This window comes from Vidua macroura, chromosome 1 (genome assembly GCF_024509145.1).
Source record: "Vidua macroura isolate BioBank_ID:100142 chromosome 1, ASM2450914v1, whole genome shotgun sequence".
Lineage (NCBI taxonomy): Eukaryota > Metazoa > Chordata > Aves > Passeriformes > Viduidae > Vidua > Vidua macroura.
Genome location: NC_071571.1, coordinates 27,210,791 through 27,225,281, shown reverse-complemented (window position 1 = coordinate 27,225,281; position 14,491 = coordinate 27,210,791). Strand labels below are relative to the sequence as shown.

Here is a 14,491-nt window from a genome sequence, read left to right as displayed (position 1 = left end):
TTGTGATTTACTAAAAATCCATACAGACAAAACCAAATATGGACTTTTCAGGAAGGTTCCGTGACACTGACTATTTGCAGTAAAGGTCAATGTTTCCAAAAATGTGTAGCAGCTGGGGTCTGTGAGCCTTTGCATGTGTAAAAGTTGCTTGTGAGAGTTATTTTAGGCCATCAGAATTAGGTGGGAGACTGGATCATTATGAATTCTATCTGAAAGTCTGCAATGCTAATGAATTCCTCCTTTGCAGACTGGAGCACGTGTCAGCTCAGCGAGAAGGCTGTCTGTGGCAGTGGTATCAAAACGCGGATGCTCGATTGCGTTCGCAGTGATGGCAAATCGGTTGACCTGAAATACTGTGAAGAGGTGAGTGGGTACCTGTGAGAAAGCTCCCTTCTAATGGTGCTAATTAATACTGAGCCAACTTAGCTGTATGGCATCTTCACCAGATGTTTTGCAACACTATTCATGGATTGTTAAGTACCTCTGAAATGAACCGAGCCATCAACTGATTTTTATACTATTTTCTTTGGTTACTTTTAAGTGCCCCTATGAACATATGCTAATTATTATGTCCTGAAGGAAATTACTTAGAAACAATAATTAATAAAGTAGAATAAAGGTAATAAATCTCAATCAGAATACTAATCATAATTCTAATTTGATACAACTTCTGCATGGAGTCTTGGACACCTGCCAGTATCAATCATTTACTCAATGTGTTGGAAAATATTCTTCACGTGTCATTTTGCAGCTGGGCTGAATTCTAACTTCTTGTATCCAGCTGTGTGTTGCAAAAAATACCCAAGCTAGTGTGAAAAAATGTGCAGCATGAATATAATATTAAGCAGGAGCGTATATGGATCACAAGCTAGCAGACAGGAGCCCTTAAGTTTTGAAAGAGCCATTTTGCAAATGTTCAAACTAACCTACAGTTTGACAGCACTGGTTTCCTGACATTTTGTGGGTCAATCCTAAAGCTTTCAATTGCATGGAGTCTGTAAAAAAATGTGACAACAACACCAACTACTTTAAGGGCAATTCTACATGCATTTCTGATGGAAAGTAACAGCACTTGTTTCAGCTGCCATTCCCCCACCACCATGACATCGGAAATAAAATTACTGACAAAGGGGGAAAGGCCCCCATAACAGTTTTGGCACCAACAGCTTTTCTGTGGCACTCTTCTGGCTACTAGCTACTCTCAGGATGTGTCCATAGGAAAGTCTCATCAGAAGTGGAGGGAGTCAGGAAACTCATCATTTACTTTGGACTATAATTTTGTAATGGTGTATCTGACCTACTTAAACTTCTCCAATCTCCTCTGACATTCTGGATTCCTGAATCAATAAGTTCTTATCAAAAGCAGAGAGTTTCAGCCGACACTTACTTCTGTCCCATGTTCCTCCTTCCCTTGTAGTTCTTTGTTTTTAATAAAATCTAATAATTTTACAGAATCATAAAATGGTTAGGGTTGGAAGGGTTCTTAAAGATCATCACCTTAAAGATCAAAGCCCCTTCTGTGGTCAGGGTCACCTTTCACTCTAGCAGGTTGCTGAAAACCTCCTCCAACCTGGCCTTGTGAACACTTCCAGGAATGGGACAGCCGCAAAAATTATGTCTCAAGTTTTTACTCAGGGTATGACTGCCTACCAGCAAGTTGCTGTGAAGTTAAAAAGGCAATGCATTAATGTTTTTTATAATGTTTTAATGTGTTAGAAAAGAGAAAGAAATGTCTGTCATTTCTAAGAGGTTGCAATATCGATTAATTAATAACAAGACATGATGTAAAATATCCATCCAAATAAATATTTAAACAGAAAAAAGTATTACTTATTTGATTTTATGGGAAATTATATTTCTTCTACTATAAAACCAAGAAATTATTCCTGTTAAGCAAAGATTTAAAACAACATTTTGAAGTGATTACATTTTACACTAAAATCTCATTTCAGAAAACCTCTTGAGTTTTCCTGCATTTAAGAACTGAAAGTTTATTTTTCTGAGGAATAATGAGGGAAATAATATAATATCTCAAGAGCTACTTGCTGTAAATGACCGGTCAACAGACAACACTGCAGTGATGTCCTGGATTTATCAACAGATCATATAGAGATACATCTTGTAGAAAGCTCTGATCCACTCCCTAGTCACACAGTTAAGACTATTTGTTGAATTATGGATGTGTAAGCAGTGGTCCAACAAGGTCAAAGGCTGATCCTATAACTGAGAAGTAAAACCCTTTAACCTGATTAACAGGAAAGCCAAGCTGTTCAGATCTTAGCAGACTCTTCACTCTAGAGATCTGAAAGCCAGCTCTGTGACCTTGCAGGTCATGAGAGGAGAGTATTCAAGAAATTATCAAAACGTGAATACATACTACACACTTCTTTCTAATGATCCTTCAGGGTGGGGGGTTCCACTGTGTTTTTGCATTATAAATGCAGTGCAGAAATATTAAGTGAAGTTCAAAATAAGGTGCATGTGCTTGGAAAAGTTGATGAATAGGAAAAATATGAAGTAATTTTGTAATGACCTAGCTAATGAATTTTCTCTGAACTCTCTATAAAGCTTTATACCAGATGTATGAGTAAAGATTTGCTAATTTATGTGTAGGTACATTTATTGAATTATGTTTCTTATTATTATATGCAAAGAAGAGAGCTCATAATAGATAAACCTACACTGATCCCTAAGAAATTAGGACTCATTATTGCAGTAAGTTTCTATATAATATATAGTTCCAAGAAAGTAACAAAGCCATATATAAAAAAAACCCTTCATGCTGAATTTTGTCTATAACCATCTCCAGGTATGAGAATCAGCAGAGTTAAATACTAACATTCCATCTGAGCCCCTGTGCTGTGGTTTCCTTTTGTGTCCATATGATCTTGTGTTTGAGTTGATCAGCTAAAGAAGTAACCAGTCATCCTGATTACTGCCAAGATAAAACAATTTCCAGAGCTTATTTCCAAGTCCTAGTTATGTTAATGTAGTTATCTTCAAACTCTGAAAGTGTAGTAATACTGGATTGTTTGGTTTCTACTTATCACAAGAACTTGACTTCTCTTTCTTTGACTATTTAAAAATCAAATCACCTAAAGCAAGCCGATCCTGTTCATATTCCTTTTTATAAACTTATTTTCATTCATTTACCATTAATTAAAGATGATAAAAGCCTAGAAACCAGCAGTTGTGTCTGCATTAAAAAGCAGAATTTTCTGGTTTATTGGTGAATAGTCTGCTTGTCAGATTACATAATTAACCTCCAGCAGCAGTGTTTAATCTTTAGTGCCAAACATTCCTATAAACTAATACAAGTACTTGTGGATCACAGGATTTAAGGAGCATGCTGGTGTGCCACCTGCTGCCCCTGGCATGTGTGACCAGAAGCACGGAGTGCACAGGGGTAGCTTTCATTACTTGAGGTTGTTGAGTCAGAAACCACAGCTCATCCAGAACAAAAGCTTTAGGGTCAGGAAGCTACTGAACACTTCTTAAAATATTTTCTAAGCTTTTGAAGTTGAATTGTGGTTCATCAGTTCAAGGAAGGAGAGGGATGAGAATGGAATATGTGAATACTATTGAATTGCAACCTGTCAGTTGTTCCCCAGATCTATTTAAGCAGCACTTCAGTATCTAAGACATGCAAATAGGAGGTCACTGTGGGTAATCTGGCCTTCAGCTTTCTCCTCTTCACTGTTAATATCTTTCTTGGGTTTTTCCCTCTTGAGCTGCTAAAGTCCAGCTGAGAAGACCAGAATTGAAAGAGAGCAGTCATGTTTCTATAATTGGCAGGAATCAATTCAGCAGGCTGTAAAGCCTTTGCTCAGAAGGTTTAACACAAATATGGACTTCAAAGAGGGTTCTCTAGCTTCCTAATCATCCAAATTCCAGATTATCCAAAGGTTTCAGGTGTTGTCTGTGTGTGATAGCTGCATAATCAAGGCTATACCGAACCACCAAGAAAAGCCAAGAACTTATTTTTTGATGTATAAAAGCAAACAGACATCTAAACCCTCATTTGTGTCAATAAATGCAAACTCAAATTTAAAACTTGGTGAGTCTATCAGGAGGAGATATTTTCACTACTTGTGGTAGTTTATTTATGGAGGACATGTTAATGTTGTGCCTAATTATTGTTCTATGCTTGTTTTTAGTAGGAAATACTGGCTTTATCTCCTTTTTAAAGTCTTAAATGCTGGTTTTATACAATTAACTTTTCTTTTCCAGTCATTAAAATTAATAGGTTTTGAAATGTCTAGTTTGCACTTTTTTTTTTTTTTTTTTTAACTAGGTGGGGATTTTTTCTTGTTAAAGATATTCACAATTGCCTAGGATTCTGAAATGTCTCAATGATGCTCAAGGTCTGCTGGTGAGGTCCAGTGAAAAGGACAGTCCTTTGTGCTGGAAAGCTGTAGATCTGTTCATGTTGGCAGGACTGATTTTCTTTCACACTTTAGATCATACACCCTATTGCTGACCTACCCTTTTAACTCATCTATGCAGGATGCAGGCATTATTATGCTAATATTTTTGCCATCAGTCACATTTCATCTTGCATGATATATTCTCATGTGTGGTAGTGAGAATATCTCTTTCTTTGCATGGATGGGGAAAATATGGAGTGTGTGAGTTTATAAGAACATAGAAATGGCTGTCCAGGATCAGACCAAAGGACCATGTAGTTGTTGTGCCATGTCCTGAACATGATTATAAAACTCTTTCTTCCCCAGGGTGGGGTGTTATGTTGAATCATACCTGGGGAAAAACTGAGAATAGAATATATTTTTAGGAAAACTTGAGTCTTGAGATTAATTTCTCTGTCCCGTTCTCTCAGACTCCTCCAGCAGCTGAAGCTTTTACATTATGGATGTTAGAGGATTCTGGTTTTTTACAAAGTTTTTCAGAGAAAAATGCAATTTTTTTTTTTTTGATTTTTTTTTTTTTTGTCAGTGTTATGTCAATATCTTTGTATGGATAGCATGATTAGAATAGAATAGAATAGAATAGAATAGAATAGAATAGAATAGAATAGAATAGAATAGAATAGAATAGAATAGAACAATCATGCACTTATACAGCACATTAGGAAGAAAACAAGAGAGGCATAAGCAGATGCCCTAGGAAGAGTAAGAAGCACAAACATACAAGAGTTTCCCCTTACTCCTTTCACAGCTTCCACCTGTTTTCAGCTCTTGAACTGCATTTGCCTGATGGGTTTTCTGTGTGCTTAAACCTTCAGATTTATCTTCCATTAACTTGTTCAGTCTCTCTTGAGCTCCTGTAAACTTTCAGCATCTGCAACATCTTTTGAATATCTAGTGCATGTTCATCCTCCTCCTTTTGCTAGTTTTAAACTTGGCTTCTAGTATCACTTCAATTCACTTATTAATAGCTGTTCAGTATTTTTGCATTCCTCTTTCAAAATACTTCATAAATCGTTTTGGTCTTCACCTGTTGTAAAAAGTAATAGTGTAGAGACTAAGCCCTCCATTTATAGGTTCTAGTTTAGAAAATGATTGATGAAAATGGGATTTATGCATGTATATAAAGATCAGTATATGCTTTAGGACTGTCTTGAAGTGAGAATTTTAAATGTCCTTGTTACTTTTTTCCTTGCACTGATGCACTGATACAGACCTGGAGTTTTATGCTAACCATTTGACATTTTCTTTCAGCTTGGTTTGGAAAAGACATGGCAAATGAATATGTCCTGCATGGTAGAATGTCCTGTGAACTGTCAGCTTTCTGACTGGTCTACTTGGTCTGAGTGCTCTCAAACATGTGGCCTTACAGGTCAGTACATACCTTTAGCATATTTTAAAGAGTGAGAATTCCTCTTTCAGACTGAGAATTCCTCTTTCCTTATATAAATAAGTATTTGATGTAGAACCTATATCTCAGTGAAGCTGGGTAGCATATCACTCACAATTGAAGAGGATATAATTGTTGCATAAGCCTATTGTATTTTAATTTTCTTTGGGCCTGAGTGAAGAATCCTCCATCTTCTGCAAAATCTGCATGTAATGTTTCCCACACAGATAGTGACAGACAGTTGCAAGCTCTTGTTTGCTGGAATCAGACAATTATGGGACACATGTTTCTGGGTTAACTGAGGGAGGAACACAGCATGCTGGCCTCTTCTAGCAGCAAGCTGCAGATGAAGAGCAGGAGTCTCCACTTAAATGGACAAACATCTCATCACATTCATAAAGAATACTTTTCTTCAGGCTTCTGAACTAGGAAATTACTGCTTTTGTTTGCTTTTACAGGAGCAATCCTAATCAAACATCCTCCTGCACTTCTAACACTACAAACAAATGACAGACTATAAAATATCTGACTTAGAACATATGAATCCATGTAACAGACAAGAGCCAACAGATCAGCTTTATAATTCAATTTGTCAAATCTGGAAAAAAAATTCTTTATTCAAACACAATACTTTTCAGCAAAATAGAACATCTTGAGGAATAAATCTGTCTAACCGCTTTGTTTTTAGTTATATTGCTGTTTTTGTTACAGGAAAAATGATCAGAAGAAGGACCATAAATCAGCCATTTCAGGGTGATGGGAGACCTTGTCCTTCTCAGATGGAGCAATTCAAACCCTGTCCAGTAAAACCTTGCTATCGATGGCAATATGGTCAATGGTCTACATGCAAAGTAGAGGTAAAAGCCATATGGGACTTAGAAGTTATGGAACGTGTGGATCCAGGCATATCACAACTCTGTAAACAACTTGCTTCTATCTCTCTTATCCAAAAACTAAAGTTTGTTTTTTTTTCCTTAGATTTCATATTTATCAATGGATGCAACAGTGTCCTAGAGTTATTCAGAGTATAAATGTAATCTTTGGTACCTGAGCAGCATCTTTGCTAATAATTTAAATACTTCTGTTGTAAAAGAATATCAGCAGAAATATCTTCACATATTATAAGATATCTTCACTTGACATACTGCTCTGGTTGCAATTCAAAAGCATAATTAGCTCTGTAATTTAGGGAACAAGTAACAGTAACCAGAAATTTGGGGTTGGGGTTTTTTTTCGTTTCAGATGTAATGAACCATGTCTTCTTTTTTTTGTCTTCTTTTTCTCCTTTTTGGAATGAATAAATAGTTAAGCAAAAATAATAGGAGATAGAGTGACATGTAACTCAGATCTAGTCTTTTGGTACTTTCTTCTGTTCAGTATCAATCAATATATGTTCTCCTTCTGTAGGATGCTCAATGTGGAGAGGGAACGCGTGTGAGGAACATCTCCTGTGTGGTTTATGACGGATCCATTGAAGATATTGGCAAAGTAGTAGATGAGGAATTCTGTGGAGAAATAGAGCCTATTATAGATGGTAATAAGAAGATAATACTTGAGGAAACCTGCACTTTCCCTTGTCCAGGTAACAAAGCTCTTCAAATAAATGTTGCGTTTCAAGATTGCTTCAGTGTCATTTTAGCTATTAGGGCCTAGCATTAGCCACAGGCAATTAAATCTTTTTCATCTGCTTTACTGATTGGATTATTCTATCAAATGACCAACAGAGTTACTTTTTAGGAATGGCTTCATGATAATCAATCAATTAGAAAAAATACTAGATTTTAAATTTATAAAAGGCATGATCTGTCAGTCACAGATTATATCTAAGATGTATATATTTTTTCACAAAATCCATTGAAATAAAACCTGTATTTAACTCTATAAGAAAGGGTGTTGGTTTACAGCTAAATATTAGTGTTAAGTGTGTAGACAGACTGTCTAACAGCTTTATTAATACTTTTAACAGTGGCTAAAAACTTGATGCCTTTTATAGGTGTCTAAGGAAGATAAGCTAAGGCATCTCATTTTTTTTCTTTAGAGGTTCTATTCCAAATGAAACTAAAGTTTTGGTCTCTGAGAAAACATGAGTGCCTGTAGTTGTTTAGCTTTAGGGATGTGCCATGCACTACAACTGCCTTTGTGAACTGAATCTAAAGGAGCTCTTATGAATGATCAGGTCCATGATGTTCATACTGAGAAGGATTAAGAGCATATAAGATCTGTTTAATTTCCAGTAAAATCCCTCCAGTTCATTCCAAACACTTACTTATAGAATTTGAAGTATATTGCTGTTTTTTAGTAGCTATTAATGATGAATCTTCAGAAGAGGTTGATAAACTCCTTCAGTTCTAATGTAGCTATAATTTCATACCAATACTCTATTTTCATTCTCTTGAAACTCTCCTCTTTCCCAGAGTTTTTTTTTCCCAGTTCATATCAGATTGGACTGAAGGTAAAGTTATCTCAATAAATAGAAATTAATAAAAAATGGAGATATTTCCATCACTGCTTTGTACATAGCATTCCAATTGCATAATTTTCATGTATTTTTTCTTCTTAGATGGAAACTGGAAGAATACAAAGATTGTAGTTATGTTTTCATATTAGTGAATTTTATAAAAAAATATAGCTGCTTACTGATTGCTTTAAAAATTTTGCTGAGCAGGGACCTGTTCTTCAACAATTTCATATTTAGCCAGCAAGAATAACTGCCCTGTGGGGATGTGCTAATGATATGCTCCAGCTAATGTTTCCAAAAATCACTACTTGTTTTCCTATTATGTATACATCATTCGTCAATTATTCATTTCTTTGCATGCTTTCCTAAGGTTGGCAAATAAAATTCCTTCATTAATCAGGCATCCGGTCAACACAGTACTGATTATATCTGTCATCAGTATAATGCAAGGTAGCATGAATTTTTAATGACTTTCTCACTGAAATAATGAGAACTAAGAGGTTTATTTATGAGTTTGTGCACAATCTAGTCCTGTTTTCAACTGCAGTTTTAACAAAATTGTTTCTTTGTGTTGTGCCTCGGATCTTCCTTAAATATTAAATGTAGCTGATTGTGCTAATTAGTGTCATTAGTATAATTTTATTTTTCAGTTTTACACTATAGAATTCTACAGGTCTATTATCCTAACATGAAATAGCAAGAACAGACATTTTAATCATGCTTCCATTTCCCTTTATTGCAAAGGATTTTCCATCAGTTGCTTTTACGTCTATTTAGAGAAAGATAAGCAATAATTAATCTTCTTAATACTAGAGAATGTTTTCTAAGATCAAAGATTAATTGAAAAGAAAAAGTAAATTTAGCATAAGACATACAATGCAAAATATCTTAAAATGTACAAAAATCTAGACATTGGTAGAGCATTGCAAAGAGATTTATAATGAGGGTGATCTCATGGGAATGCTACAAGAAACTAAAACTGCTGTAGAACAAATGGGCCCTTGTATAACCTTTATAATATTTTCTATGACATAGACATGCAGATAAGATCAACATGTTATGATTTCTACACTATGAGTCAAGTTTAAAAAGAGAAAAGAAAGGAACTAAAAAGAAGGAAAATTAAGAAACTGTACTTGGGCCTTTTTTTTTAAGACATATTCAGTGTAAAAAACTCTTTACATACAATGATCATTCATCTTATAAAACTGCTCTTTGACAGGGGACTGTTACTTGAGAGAGTGGTCAGAATGGAGCCTTTGCCAGCTAACATGTTTTAATGGTGAAGATCTTGGTTTTGGAGGAATACAAGTCCGATCTAGAGCAGTGATCATTCAGGACTTAGAGAATCAACATCTCTGTCCAGAACAGGCTTTGGAAACAAGACCATGCAATGGTAAGCACCAAAATATATGTCAGGCTGGTTCCCGTAAGAAAAAAATAACAACCAAAAAAACAACCATAATTTTGTTTTCTTTCTGTTCATGTTATCAATTTTAAGCAAATGCAGATTTGATAAACACAGATGCACTTAAATTGTTGTTTTACATATATCAACTGTAAAGAGAAAAACTTTCAAGTGGTAACTATCGTATGTTAACCCTCTAGAATTATTTTTTTAAATAATGACATTTCTTTTTATATGGTAAAATACACTTAGTAACATTAACAAGAAGAAATCTCTGATTTTTGATTCATAACCAGATTTAGATTTCTCTCTACCCTTTGAATTGTTAATTGCATGACAATGTCATTAAAATATCTCAGCCATGCTTACCACTGCTAATAGACAAATTGTCTAAAAAAAGTAGTTTCCTGTACCGCCTTCAGAGGCCAGAGGCCAGATCAGACAAAAAAGAATTTTATATTTATAATAGAGAGCTAAGGTGCAGAAGGACTCCATGATTCATGCCAGACCATATGAGGTGTGCACAGAAGAGACGAGACATGAAGCCAGATGCAGGCCTGGCCACTTTGCCGAGCACTGACTGAAGCTCAGTGTTACCAGAAAAGGAACCTGACCCCTAAATGAGGTTTGCACAACAGATGGGCCACAACCAATATGAGCTTATTGGAAACATTTCTTGTACCAGTTTACTGCATTGCTCATAAACCTAGTTAGTGTCTCGGACACATCTGGTCTATTTTCTGCATGTCCAGTAAGTGCAGGAGACCCTGGGAGCTCCACGTGTGTGGTGCAGTTCTGGATTAAGGAGAAAGGGTCTTAATTAACAACTGTACAAGCCATTAATCATAATGGGTGTGGCCACAAAATGAGTATGGTCAGCTGATGAGTGTGGCTGCTGCCCGTGGTAGTCTAAAACCTTGTCATCGAAGCTCTTGAAATGCAAATGTTCTCTGTGCAGATGGGCAGTGCTATGAGTACAAGTGGATGGCTAGCCCATGGAAGGGATCTTCTCGGACCGTGTGGTGCCAAAGGTCAGATGGTTTAAACGTCACAGGTAACTACTCTTTTTATATACACAAAAAAAAAAAAAAAAAAAACAAACCCTGGAAAACAAGTGGATAATGTGTTTTCCTAACAAACTGAAAAAAAAATTTAAAAGGATCTGCTAAAAACACTTCCTGGGGTATGAATCAAAATCATCATCTTTTTGCATATTAAAGATGCTGTTTCTTTTATAGATTCATGCAGCATGTAATGCTTAAAGTAAATATAAGTGTTATCTTCTGTAGTGGACCTGAAATGTTTTACAGTGTATATGTTTGGGTTTTTTTTTACCATAGGCATCTTTACACTTCTAAATGTACGGTTTCAAATTTCAGGCCTTACAACAAATACAATTTTTGTGTATTACAGGTCATTTCAATGCCTATACAAAGGCAAAGAAAGTTGCACAGCTTGATAATATCATCCATATATGATATATCTCCTTAAAGTTACAAAATATAAAATTTTAATAAATGTGCTAATGTGAGTTTATTTCTTTACTTCAATGCTATAAATCTGTATCAAGATACACAGTGGACTGCTATGGGATGTTGTGACTTTTTGTGCAAACCAAAGCAAAAAAAAAAAAAAAAAAAAATTCGGAACAGCGGAGATCTCAGAAGAAAACCTTCATATGAATCTATTTATATTGATTTATATATTGGCAATAGGGATTCATTTAAGCTAAGAGTTATGCATTTATTTAAATCATTTTTGTGTCAGACCAAGTCATAGTAAAAGAATCACAGAGACTGTAAACATATCCTCAATGCCAGCTGCTGTCAGGTCAGTCACTGCGGAGGGGCTGTTATTTATTGCCACCACAATACTTATTCATGGTGGAGTCCACCACTACTGTCTGTTGTAACAGTAGAAATAAAATATTTGTATTATTTTTACAAGGTGTTGAAATAATAGCTCAAAGTCTCTTGCAAATCTTACCTTGTGGTGTAGGACTATTAAAACACATCTTGTTCACAAGAATTGCAGCAGGGCATTATTCATGAACCTTGATTGCTTCCTGCTTAGCTAAGATGTTTCTATGGTAAGTAAAACTCTAAGAGAGAATTCTTATTGAGATTAATATAGGATATTATCTATGAAAGGTCCTATAGGATTTGAAGTAAATAGCATCTTGGAGATTATGGTTCTGAGATGTTAAAATCAGAATATATTCATAAATCATAGTCAGTCACATGAAAATAATAATTTATTCTGATGTGACTGAATACAGCCTTGTGATAAATTCTAGGAAAGATGAATGTATGACAGTATATTATTGGCAGATTTTTCATAATAGGACCTCCAAGGCAGACAAATCTCAGACCTAAATTGCATCACTTTTTTTTCAAAGTTTGTTTGTATGTGGCTTTAAGCTGTGATAACTTTCTGATTTGAAAGGAAGATTAATGGCATATTCCAGCACATGAAATCACTGGTCTCTGTGCAACGCAAAACTATATTTTTCATATATTTCTCTTAAATGCAAAACTATAGTTTTCATGGATTTTATGATAGTTTACAAGCACAGCACTTAAATGTAATATTCTATTGTACTAAAATATAATGTAGAGGGAACTTCTCTACATTAAATATACAGTAGTGAACCAGATTTTAATTTTAATTTGTACATTTTCTGAAAGTGTTTTGTATAATATATACATATATATATACTTACAGTATATATGTATATATGTATATATTGAGCTCATGAATACTTACAGTATTTATGAGCTCATTGAGGTGATAGATGCACATGCATGATTGATTTAAATTGAGATCACTTATTTTGATTCACAAGCAACCCATATCTCTGATTACTGTGTCTTGTCAGCCTTGTTCCTGCACATTTGGATTCAACATAGTGTATTTTAATCCAGACATTATTAAATAAGTATTGTGAGTTCTGTTGGTATTTTAAGGTCTTTTTCTATTTACTTATTTGCATGATATCATTGTGTTGAATAATTCTTCTTTACTCGAAGGTGTTTCTTCCCATGGGCGATGAGGCAACTCTTTCCTTCTGCTTCCTTGGATGACTGATATTTTATTACATAGATTCCCACAGGCATGTGATTTGTATGCTAGGATGTATGATTTTCTTTTCTGAGGGAGGGGAAAACTTAAGGCAACCAGCAGGGTTTTCTTTGTTCTTCACTAGCCATCCTGTTAACACTTGGATCTACATAACCACAACTAACTGCATCTGCTATGGTTGTGACCAACCTCAGCTATCAGGATTTTATCATCATATCACACCAGTATAAAAATGGAATTAATTTGGGAGATGCATGATAAATTTTCCTGTAGCAGTATGAATTTTAAACAATGTGATTCATATCCCTCTTCTACAAGCTAAAAGGAAACACAGGTAAATTCAAACTGATTCTAAATGTATTTTAAAGTAATTCTGGCTGAAATGATAGTGAAATCCTGACTGTGTGTACTGGTCCATAACAATAACTGCACTATATATAAAGCTGTAGAAATGAAAACTAGGTCTGTATAAAAAGGGAAAAGACTGAAACTCACAATATCATCAATATTGTAACATTCAGTACATGCTTTACTGATAAATCTGCTTTCCTTTGTAAAATCTCAGACTAACATGAAGCCTTGATTCATAAAGGCATGTGTAAAAGTGACCCAGTAGCAGCAGAAGACAGGTATCCTTCCATAAACAGGATGAGTAGCTTGTTTTCAGTTCAACAGGAAAAGATATAAATAAAAAAATATGGTTTTATTTCTATTGTTGACACAGTTTCAATATGTAAGTCATAAGGAGGGCCCTAGAGAACTAAATTTGTTCCCTTGAGTACAACAAAGCATTTAAATTAGTTTTTTTGGCAATTCACCAATGGAAAAAAAGAGGAAAACAGAAGATTCCATTGCCAAATATTAGTTCTCTAAAATGCACATGAAATTAAATACATTTGCTGTATCCTTACTCTACATATAAGAAAACGCTTGATTCCAATTATCCTTCACCTTGGAATAAAAGGACTCTAACATTCAAATTAGCAACAAGATTGTCATCCATGATACAGTGCAGCAAGTAATTTCATCAGTGGTGAGGTATTACCATGTGAAAATATGATTTTCTGTCCTACAGGGGGCTGTTTAGTGATGCGCCAACCAGATGCTGACAGGTCATGTAACCCACCGTGCAGCCAACCCCACGCTTACTGCAGTGAGGTATGTGCTACTGCATTGGAGCATAGAACACCCCCACGAGGCCTTCCCACACATCTCTTGATTACAAAGATTATGTCAACAAAAAGTATTTTCAGAGATTTTACTAGTCACAAATTTGTTAAAATCCACCTTGCGCAATTTTCTTACTTTCAATTAAATGTTAAATATGGTATGAACTTGCATAAAAATATGTGAAGAGGTACCCTCCAGGCTAGCACTCATCAAAACAGTCTTCTCTTCCAGTCATCCATGTTGTTATGCCTTATAGCTCACAGAAAACCTTGTTTTTCTGCTACACGTTGTAAAACACTTGTTCCCTACAGACTAGGACATGCAGTTGTGAAGACGGATACACTGAAGTTATGTCCTCCGATGGCACACTCGAGCAGTGCACTCTCATCCCAGTGGTGGTGATCCCCACCATGGAGGACAAAAAGGGGGATGTGAAAACCAGTCGAGCTGTGAACCCTACCCAGCCTTCCAGTAACCAGACAGGACGAGGAAGGACTTGGTTTCTGCAGCCTTTTGGGCCAGGTGAAGTCATGCAATGAGCAGTCTTAGTGCTAAATACT

General features: G+C 35.4%; 1 protein-coding gene across 1 annotated transcript in view; it reads left to right on the top strand.

The window, feature by feature from the left end:
• THSD7A (thrombospondin type 1 domain containing 7A) overlaps positions 1 to 14,491 on the top strand; it is a 121,422-nt gene that overhangs the window by 97,764 nt on the left and 9,167 nt on the right. The window contains exons 20-27 of the mRNA XM_053970462.1: positions 248 to 363; positions 5,679 to 5,796; positions 6,526 to 6,671; positions 7,222 to 7,396; positions 9,495 to 9,668; positions 10,639 to 10,734; positions 13,837 to 13,919; positions 14,243 to 14,453. Of these exons, the coding sequence (XP_053826437.1) occupies positions 248 to 363; positions 5,679 to 5,796; positions 6,526 to 6,671; positions 7,222 to 7,396; positions 9,495 to 9,668; positions 10,639 to 10,734; positions 13,837 to 13,919; positions 14,243 to 14,453 (1,119 nt within the window). The remainder of the gene's footprint in view (positions 1 to 247; positions 364 to 5,678; positions 5,797 to 6,525; positions 6,672 to 7,221; positions 7,397 to 9,494; positions 9,669 to 10,638; positions 10,735 to 13,836; positions 13,920 to 14,242; positions 14,454 to 14,491) is intronic.